Source organism: Eubalaena glacialis, chromosome 10, assembly GCF_028564815.1.
Source record: "Eubalaena glacialis isolate mEubGla1 chromosome 10, mEubGla1.1.hap2.+ XY, whole genome shotgun sequence".
In the NCBI taxonomy this organism is placed as follows: Eukaryota; Metazoa; Chordata; class Mammalia; order Artiodactyla; family Balaenidae; genus Eubalaena; species Eubalaena glacialis.
The window spans coordinates 115,182,903-115,192,856 of NC_083725.1; the positions used below are offsets into that span (position 1 = coordinate 115,182,903).

Here is a 9,954-nt window from a genome sequence, read left to right on the forward strand (position 1 = left end):
CGCGGAGCTCTGGTAACCCCTTTTCCACCCGCCTCCACGTCTAGCGTCTGCAGGGGAGGGGCCAGAGGCGCGCGGTGTCATCAGCGCGCGCCGCACCCGGAAGAGACGTGGCAGTGGAGGGATAATCGGAGGGTTCTGAGCTGGAGGGAGCTGAGCGAGAACTCGGCTGAGTGCTGTCTGACCTTCCGCGCCTCGGACCGGCGCTCGCGCCCGTGGGGACGGGTGCCGCAGCCGATTAGTAACACAGAGAGTGAGGTCTGTGGGGAAGGTGGGGGCGGGGCTTGGAGGGGGTGGGGCTCGGGAGGGGCCCCCTGTGGGCGGGGCCGGTGGTATCGGAGAGACTGATGGAGGGGCCTGGCCAGGGTTGGGATGCGGGAGGAATCTGGGGTCTCCGGAGGCGGGATTTATGCAGGGGGCGTGGCCGGAATTGAGAGGGACGGTGGGCAAGAGTTTGGGCTTGGGGCGAGTAGAGAGGTGTCTAGGGCAGGTAAGAGTGGAAACAACTGGGCTGGTGAGTGCGTTGTGGCGGCCACCAGAACCTGGCTCCCTGCCAACTCAGACCCCTTCCTCAGGGTCGACTATGGGGCTTTGCAAGTGCCCCAAGAGGAAGGTGACCAACCTATTCTGCTTCGAACACCGGGTCAACGTCTGCGAGCACTGCCTGGTAGCCAATCACGCCAAGGTGGGTGTTCAGGGGAGCGGCTGAGCAGGGCACTAGCTGGGCAGGTAGTATTGACTTCCTCCAAATCCATGAAGGGCCTGGCCCTAGAATGGAAGCTCCACAAGGACAAGGACTTAACTTTGTTCACTGTTGTATCCCCAGTGCTTAAGTGTTCACTGTTGTATCCCCAGTGCTTAAGTCAGAGTCTGGCACACAGTGTGTGCTCAATAAATGTTTATTGATTGGTCAAACAGAAGGATCAATCTCTGTGATGAGAGAAAAAGAGGCATCTGGGCTTTGGGGAGATGGGCTGTGGAGTTCTTGCTCCAGTTGTGACCTCTTTCTCCCACTTCAGTGCATCGTCCAGTCCTACCTGCAGTGGCTCCAAGATAGCGATTACAACCCCAATTGCCGCCTCTGCAACATACCCCTGGCCGCCCGGGAGACGACCCGCCTGGTCTGTTATGGTGAGGCCTGGGCACCTTATGGGGGGATCAGGACAGGCCCAGTGTGACCAGTTTCCAGGCACTCCCCAAGCAGCAGGACAGTGACCTCTCAAGCCTGGGAGGCTGGAGCCCCAGATTCTGGTCCAGCTAGGTTACTTACCTGCTGTGTGAGCTCAGGCAAGTCATTTCCCCTTTCGAGGCCTTAAGTGTTTTTCCCTAAAAATTAAAGCTCCTAGCTTCTTCCCTGCCAATCTCTAGGGTTGAGCGAGAGCCAGTCAAACTTGTGGGTGTGGTTGTAGCTGTGAGCAGTAGCTGGCCATACCAGCAGTGAGCTGAAAGCATGGGGCTTTCAGACATTCAGGATCCATTTCTGATTCCAAGATTAAACAGAGAGGAACTGCATTCCTCACAGTAAGGTCAGCTAAAAGAAGTCAGCAGGGGCATGTGTCATGACCTTGACCTGACTCTGGTGTAAGAGCATTAGCTCCACTTTTCGAAGGAACTAGTATAAAAGAGTGCGCTCCATGTATGTGTTTCTCACTGTGAGTGTGTTTATATGTGCATGAATTGAACGTGCATTGTGTCTTTACATAAGTGTTAGTGTATTCATTAGTACTTCGGGTGAATGAATGGGTAACTGTTGTATGTGAACATATAAGCACAGGTGTGTTGTGGGGTTGCAGGAGAATTCCTGGGTGAGGGTGCTTGAGTGTTAGCAAACGTGAGTGTATAGATGTGTGAGAGTTAGTGTGCCCGTATGTGTGGATGTAGGGGATGGCACCTGTGTTTGACTACATGTATATAAACACGTGTATATTTGTGCCCATGGATGTGTACCCCCATATGTGTGCCTGTGTGTATGTCTAGTAACCTTTTCTGCAACTGTTCTTGATGAGCTGTTAGCCCAATGAGCTTGTGATGAGTGCAAGTCCAGAGAGGACTCATGGAAAGGGTAGGTGGCATCTTCTCCCCACCCACCCCCACCCCCTAGTGGGCTGGGAAGTTTGGTAGCATCTGCCTTGGCTTAGATAGTGGTGGCCAGGAAGGCCAAAGTCTTAGGGAATACTGATGAAGTGGACCTGGGGTGAGGATGGGCAGGAGAAGGCCCTGGGCTTACACTTATGTGTGCATGTATCTCTGCAGCAGGCTGGGGGCTCTTGCTGGGCTAGGGGTCCTAAGTGTTTTCTTCTTCATGTCTTTCCTCCACTACTTCATGGGCCCTCAGATCTCTTCCACTGGGCCTGCCTCAATGAACGTGCTGCCCAGCTACCCCGAAACACAGCACCTGCTGGCTACCAGTGCCCCAGCTGCAGTGGCCCCATCTTCCCTCCAACCAACCTGGCCGGCCCCGTGGCCTCCGCACTGAGAGAGAAGCTGGCCACAGTCAACTGGGCCCGGGCAGGACTGGGTCTTCCTCTGGTGAGAGCCTGTCTCCCCTGGGTCCCACCTGGGCCAGGTGGGTGGGTGGGTGGGGACAGCACTGGGCAGGCTGGTGACATCTGTTCTTTCCTCCAGATTGACGAGGTGGTGAGCCCAGAGCCTGAGCCCCTCAACACTTCCGACTTCTCTGACTGGTCCAGCTTTAATGGTAAGTGGTGGTCTCCACCTGCTGTTGGGGCCCTTGCCTCCCTGCTCTGCTGACAGCTCTCTTCCTGCCCACAGCCAGTGGTAGCGCCAAACAAGAGGAGATAGCCAGCGCTTCTGCTGCCCCAGCCTTCTACAGCCAAGTCCCCCGGCCCCCTGCTTCCCCGAGCCGACCCGAGCAGCACACGGTGATCCACATGAGCAATCCCGAGCCTTTGACTCACGGTGAGCCGGGGAATTGTCCAGGCCAGAGGAGGATAGAACGGGAGTGGGGTGCTTTGCGTGGAGGGAGCTCGGGGGTCTGGACACCCACCCACAGGGACCCTTCCTCACTCCATCACAGACGTTACCTCCCCACAATTCCGAGATGCTCTGTTAGGCTGAGAAGGGCCGGGATCTCCTGCCCTCCCCTCTCCCCACCACGCTATGGGCCCGTTTTCCTGAGCCTGTGGATGCCGGTGGCTCTGCCCCTGCAGCCTCAGCCCCAAGGAAGGTTTATGACACGCGGGATGATGACCGGGCACCAGGCCTCCATGGGGATTGTGACGATGACAAGTACCGTCGCCGGCCTGCCCTGGGCTGGCTGGCCCAGCTGCTCAGGTACATGGGGTCAGGTGGGGCAGGATGCCAGGAAGGGGGAGGAGGGGAAGTGAGAGCCAGAGACCCTGGCAGGACGATTTCATGACAAAAGGGGCTTGTTCTGGGTAATAATGGGACCTGGTATAGGGGCTGTGCACCGAAGCCTGGGCTTGGGTCTGCCCCCCTCAGGGTGTTCCCTTGCGCGCTACGTATGAGGTTCAGACTCGGGCTCTTTGAGGCCCCTTCCTGCTCTGACACCCCCCGATCTTTGTGACTCTCCTTATGCACGACACATTCCAGTTTCAGAACACAGTTGTTGCCTCAGCTGGTTTGAGCTGCACAGTCAGCCTGGTAGTGGGCAGGCGCAGGGATGACCACCCTTGAGGAAACCAGGCTCAGGGATGGTGGCGCTGGGGCCGGAAGACGAGCGTCATGGCTGGGGCTCCTCTCCCGGCTGCAGGGGCCGCCAGGGACTGGAGGCCTGACCTGACTTCCCCCTCGTCCCCCCAGGAGCCGGGCTGGGTCTCGTAAGCGGCCGCTGACCCTGCTCCAGCGGGCAGGGCTGCTGCTGCTCCTGGGGCTGCTGGGCTTCCTGGCCCTCCTCGTGCTCATGTCTCGCCTGGGCCGGGCTGCGGCTGACAGCGATCCCAACCTGGACCCGCTCATGAACCCTCACATCCGTGTGGGTCCCTCCTGAGCCCTTGCTTATGGCTGGGCCAGCCTAGGAGCTGGGGGGCCTGAGGGTGGTTAGGGGAGGAGGTCCAGGGGCCCTTCTCTGCTCCTCTTCCTCAAGCCTGAGACACTAAGATCCCAGGCCCAAAGCCAAGTCCACCAGAGTGGCTGCAGGCTAGGCCTGGGGTTCCTGCAGACTAAACATTTGTCTTGACCTGCTCCTCCTGGGTCTCCAGCTTTCCCTCTCCCTCCCCCAAAGGAGCTGACAGGTGGAAATAAATGACAGACTTTATTAAAACACCCGAAGCAGCCTTTTCCTTCCCCCTTCTCAGCCTGGGCCCCAGGCCTCAGTGGTTCTCTTCCCGGTACTGGATGGCCAGAAACTCCAGGGACAGGCGGTTGAAGAACATGGCTCCGTTGAGCACTGGGCAGAGGAGAGAGCCCCCATCAGCCTTCCCTGCCCCCGCCTTGCTGCGTCTCAGGGTTCCAGAGCCCCCCCTCCCCCTGCGTACACCCTACTCACTCAGGACGGTCAGTGAAAAGCATCGACGAAACTTGTCATGTGTCATCTCAGCGTAGAGTGACCCCATGGCGGCCCAGCAGATGCCGATCACCTGGGAGAACTGTAGGCCCCATCCCGTGGGAGAGTGGCCCCCTGACACAACAGGGGGGTTTCCATCAGCCCCTGGACCTCCCCTGACCAGCCCTCGAGCCCCTGCCCTGGCCTACCATCAGGACAACTGTGTAGCGGAAGCTCATGCGGTCATAGTGGTGGGTGACGCAGAAGTTGTGCACGTCGCTGGCGAAGACGGTCAGGTGTATGAAGAAGAGCATCAGTGCAGCCATGGTGAGAATCATGCCTTGTGGGAAGAAGAGCACGGCCACGCGGTCCCGCCACCGCATCCTGGCGGCAGCACAGACTCAAGGCAGATGGTACAGCCTGAGCAAGCGGACTCTGCCCAGGAGGAGCGGCCGACCCCTCCGGTTCTGAAGCGCACAGTCTGGAATAGCCGTAGGATTCTAGAATCAGGAGGACGTAGAGAACAAGATTCTAGAGCACAGGCTGTTTCCAGCCAATACAAGAGTGTTTCATGGGTGGCCAGGGCAGCTCTGAATTGTCGAGGGGGGCTGGGCTAAAGGTACAGAGCAGCGGGGCCCTAGCGTGTTGAGGGAGGGACAGCGTACCTCACCATCCCAGCCCACACACTTTGTGCTCTTGGGCGAATCTTCTCACTAAGTCCTCAACATTCCACGCAGGAGGTAGTGTGGGCACATTCTGCAGATGAAGAACTGGGGCTCAGAAAAGCGAAGGGGGGACTTCCCTGGTGGTGCAGTGGTTAAGAATCCGCCTGCCAATGCAGGGGACACAGGTTCGAGCCCTGGTCCAGGGAGATCCCACATGCCGCGGAGCAACTAAGCCCGTGTGCCACAACTACTGAGCCTGCGCTCTAGAGCCCGTGAGCCACAGCTATTGAAGCCCACGTGCCTAGAGCCCATGCTCCACAACAAGAGAAGCCATCACAATGAGAAGCACGCGCACCACAACGAAGAGTAGCCCACGCTTGCCGCAACTAGAGAAAGCCCGCGCACAACAACGAAGACCCAACGCAGCCAAAAAAAAAAAAAAAAAAAAAAGTGAAGGGGCATGTAGGTCCTCAGCAAGTCTTAGGCAGATGAGAGGTCAGGTGTAATCTCTCCTAATGAGATCTCACCAGTAGAACTGGAGGATATAACCAGGTGAGGGCAGGCCTGGGCTGGATCACAAGCTCCAAGTATTTGTTCCAACCCCTAATGGGGAGGAAGTAAGGGAAGGGACAACAGATTCTCCATAGCTGTCCCAGGACCTTCCCACATCCTCCCCAGGTGGGCCCTGGAGAGCAATTGGCTTTTCCATCTTCTCCCCAGATGTTCTTCCAACACATGATGCTGACCAGCTCTCCCCTCTGCTGCCTTCCAGCACTCAGCATCTTAACACCCATTGTCTCTAACATTCCAAGAGTCCCATGAGAAAGCTGGGACTGGTGGCACAAATCCTATTTTACACACAAGCCTGGGGCACAGAGAGGGATTGTCAGCTCAAGTTTTTGCAGCCAGTGAGTGAGGGAATCAGTACTAAGACTAATATCCACTTCTACCCGAGGCTGTGGAATGGGCAGGGACAATTAGATGCCAAGAAAAAAACATGTCCTCTGTACATGTGAGAGGTGAGAACTCCAGGACTGTCAACAAAATAAGTCAGAAAACTGGCCAGAAATGGTGTGGAGGGACAAGCAAACTCCCAGGAACTAAAGTATTGTAGAAGAAGAGTTGATGTTGAACTTGGCCAGCCCCATTGCCTCCTGCCTGACTGTCTGCCCCAGAAGTCAGGTCCCAGGTCAGGTCAAGACTGGAAGTCTCCTGCCTGGAAGCAGTAAGGTTAAATAAAGCCTGACACCACCATCCATTATTGCTGCCCAGTGTCATTAATCACAAGAGACCCTCAGACCCCCATCTTAACACATTGAAGGGGTGATGCCCGATGCCCAGCTGTGTTCACACTATTGAAACAATTGTTTGCACTTTAGTTCTCATTTGAATACAAACGAACTTTTTTTTTTTTTTTTTTTGGAGTCGGGAAGGCCTGTAGAGGGAGCTTTCTTTTTTTTTTTTTAATTAATTAATTAACTAATTTATTTATTTATTTTTGGCTGTGTTGGGTCTTCGTTTCTGTGCGAGGGCTTTCTCTAGTTGTGGCAAGTGGGGGCCACTCTTCATCGCGGTGCGCGGGCCTCTCACTATCGCGGCCTCTCTTGTTGCGGAGCACAGGCTCCAGACGCGCAGGCTCAGTAGTCGTGGCTCACGGGCCTAGTTGCTCCGCGGCATGTGGGATCTTCCCAGACCAGGGCTCGAACCCGTGTCCCCTGCATTGGCAGGCAGATTCTCAACCACTGCGCCACCAGGGAAGCCCCAAACGAACGTTTTTATGTTAGGGCTCCTACCTCAATGTCATTTAAAAAAATTACCCCCGTAGTGTATGAATATGTTCTTGTAAAAGATTTGCATCATACACAGGCATACAGAGGAGAATGTACCAGTCTCCCCCCTCCACCCCCACACCTACAGAGGTAACCCCTTCAACAGTTCGGTGAGTGGGCATCTTTTGAGTGCCTTCTTTTTAAAAAATTTTTTTATAAATTTATTATTATTATTATTTTTAATTTATTTGTTTTATTTATTTATTTTTGGCTGCGTTGGATCTTCGTTGCTGCGGGCGGGCTTTCTCTAGCTGCCGCGAGCAGGGACTACTCGTTGCGGTGTGCAGGCTTCTCATTGTAGTGGCTTCTCTTGTTGCGGAGCACAGGCTCCAGGCACATGGGCTTCAGTAGTTGTGGCACGCGGGCTCTAGAGCGCAGGCTCAGTAGTTGTGGCGCACGGGCTTAGTTGCTCCGCGGCATGTGGGATCTTCCTGTACCAGGACTTGAACCCGTGTCCCCTGCATTGGCAGGCGGATTCTTAACCACTGTGCCACCAGTGAAGCCCTGAGTCCCTTCTTGATGTAAATTCATACACCTACGTGTACATCTACATGCATAATTTAAAAAACAAAATCACACCATATGTACTGTCAAAGTATAATTTTCAGAAAGGTAAAAACATGATATCTAAATAAAGAATAAGCATGTAACTAAGATGTATTAACTCATCGGTGAAGGGGTTCCCCCTCAGTAAGGTAGTAATGCATCTTGAGGAGCTGGATATTGATAGGCATTTAAAGAGGAATATTAGAACATGATTACTAGGTTAGATACAAAATTGGCGGGTGTCCTACAGGGCAAACAAACCAAATTTTGAGGTTGTTTTTCCATTGGATATAGATGTTTTGCATCTCTTTGGGACAATATCTAAATAGCAAGATCAAACAAATGTACACTCCTGTAGGTAATTAAATAATCCTTGGGTGGGCTTGTGAAACAATGCCCCAGTATGATATTGGAAGGTCATGCTACTGTCTGTATTCCAAATTTTGGATAATTTTTCTTAACAGTATTCTGCAACTTTTTTTTTTTGAAGTTTATAGATTTCTTGGAGTAGATCTACATCTTTATACTCTTTTTAAAGAATATATTTATTTATTCAGGCTGCGCTGGGGCTTAGTTGCGGCATGCGGGATCTTCGTTGCAGCATGTTTAGTTTCGGCATGTGGGATCTTTAGTTGTGGCACGCGGACTTCTTAGTTGCGGCATGAGAACTCTTAGTTGCAGCAGGCATGTGGGATCTAGTTCCCTGACCAGGGATCGAACCCGGGCCCCCTGCATTGGGAGCACAGAATCCCACCCACTGGACCACCAGGGAAGCCCCTAAATCTTTATACTCTTTTCTTCATTTTTCTTAAGATTATAGCTTGATAAGCTTAAATCTTCATGTATATTTTTTATACAGCCTCTGAGTGTCCCATAGAGTCAGGGGTCAGCAAACTTCTTCTGTGAAAAACAAGATAGTAAATGTTACAGGTTTTGCCTGCCATACGTCTCTGTTGCAATGACTCAACTCTGCTGTTGTAGTTAAAAGTAGGCATAGGGCTTCCCTGGTGGTGCAGTGGTTAAGAATCTGCCTGCCAATGCAGGGGACGTGTTTGAGCCCTGGTCTGGGAAGATCCCACATGCGGCGGAGCAACTACACCTGTGTGCCACAACTACTGAGCGTGCGCTCTAGAGCCCGCGAGCTACAACTAAGCCCACGTGCCACAACTACTGGAGCCTGCGTGCCACAACTACTGGAGCCCACGTGCCACAACTACTGAAGCCCGCATGCCTAGAGCCCGTGCTCCGCAACAAGAGAAGCCACCGCAATGAGAAGCCCACGCACCACAATGAAGAGTAGCCCCCGCTCGCCGCAACTAGAGAAAGCCCGCGCGCAGCAATGAAGACCCAAGGCAGCCAAAAATAAATAAATTAAAAAACAAAAAGTAGGCATAAATAATATGTAAATGCATGGGCATGAACGTGTTCCCATGGACACTGAAATATGAATTTCATATGATTTTCACATCATGAAATGCCATTATTTTTTTTCAACCATTTAAAAATGAAAAAAAAAAGCTTACAGGCCATATGAAAACAGGTGGTGGGCTGTGTTTGGCTGGCAGGACCCCTGCCAAAGAATAAAGTGGTTTCCATTCCATCCCTGGCCCCCCAGCCCATCATAAGTGATGTTTCAAGGACCACACTGACACAGTCTTTTTCTCCTTTTCATCCATTCAAACTCAGCGTGTCTCAATTTGAACTGCAAGTCTTTCCCTATCTTCAGCTCTTCACCTGGGTGAACAGCTGTACCTTTGTCCCAATCGGAAACCTGAGAATTATCCTCAACATCTCCACCTAACCCCTCAGTCAGCACATCCCATCAGTCACTTAAGATATGCCAACTGTGTCTTCTAAGCAGCGTATAATAGGAGTTCTCAAGTTCAAGTGCACCAGAACTACTTGACTTAAAAAAAATAAGCTAGGTCTGACGGGAGCCCAGAGTCTTTGCAACGCACCTCAAGTAATTCTGAAGGCAATTCTGATGCACGTCAGAGGACCAGCCCTTGAGAAACACTGCGCTAGAGGCACTGTGCAGCACTGTACATGCATTTAATCCTCACAGCCCCCTTGTGAAATATGTACCCCAATATTAGGAATGGGGGAAACTGAGCTGCTACCCCCGTAACAAGGCAGTGGCAGGATGCCAGACATACCCTCTCTGGCTCCACGGCCCGCGCTCCGTCCACTGCGTCTAGGGACATATTCCGCAGGCCCTTGTCTGCGGGGGTGCAGGGCTGGAAGCCACGACTCGTCCTCCTTCTGGGAGGACAGCGACTCGACCAGTTCCACAAAATCCTTCCTGCAAAGCTGGGGGAACCCAGGGCTCTGGCGGAACCTCTTCGCTCAGGGAGGAAAGGTGCGGGGGAACTCCAGTCTCGAAGGACCCAGGGCTGCAGGGGGACGTTTCACCTGAAGGACTGCCTTGTTTCAACAACAACTTTATGGCTCC

General features: G+C 53.3%; 2 protein-coding genes across 7 annotated transcripts; one reads left to right on the plus strand and one right to left on the minus strand.

The window, feature by feature from the left end:
* The first annotated feature begins 83 nt into the window (after positions 1–83).
* On the plus strand, positions 84–4,240 carry ZFPL1 (zinc finger protein like 1). 2 transcript variants are annotated; one of them, XM_061201997.1, is made up of 8 exons: positions 84–255; positions 573–682; positions 1,017–1,128; positions 2,333–2,526; positions 2,623–2,695; positions 2,770–2,916; positions 3,168–3,291; positions 3,781–4,240. In XM_061201997.1, the coding sequence occupies exons 2-8, from the start codon at positions 581–583 to the stop codon at positions 3,965–3,967; spliced, it is 939 nt and encodes a 312-aa protein (XP_061057980.1). In that variant the 5' UTR covers positions 84–255; positions 573–580; the 3' UTR covers positions 3,968–4,240. The 2 variants fall into 2 exon arrangements, with proteins under 2 accessions (XP_061057980.1, XP_061057979.1); XM_061201996.1 differs by lacking the exon at positions 84–255 and adding an exon at positions 388–487.
* On the minus strand, positions 4,215–9,942 carry TMEM262 (transmembrane protein 262). Of its 5 annotated transcripts, XM_061202000.1 has the most exons (5): positions 9,659–9,942; positions 5,128–5,218; positions 4,672–4,943; positions 4,466–4,565; positions 4,215–4,366 (listed from the first exon to the last, which is right to left on the minus strand). In XM_061202000.1, the coding sequence occupies exons 3-5, from the start codon at positions 4,843–4,845 to the stop codon at positions 4,290–4,292; spliced, it is 351 nt and encodes a 116-aa protein (XP_061057983.1). In that variant the 5' UTR covers positions 4,846–4,943; positions 5,128–5,218; positions 9,659–9,942; the 3' UTR covers positions 4,215–4,289. The 5 variants fall into 5 exon arrangements, with proteins under 5 accessions (XP_061057983.1, XP_061057985.1, XP_061057982.1 ...); XM_061202002.1 differs by lacking the exon at positions 5,128–5,218 and having other exon boundaries at positions 4,672–4,802; XM_061201999.1 differs by lacking the exon at positions 5,128–5,218.
* Between the last annotated feature and the right edge of the window lie 12 nt (positions 9,943–9,954).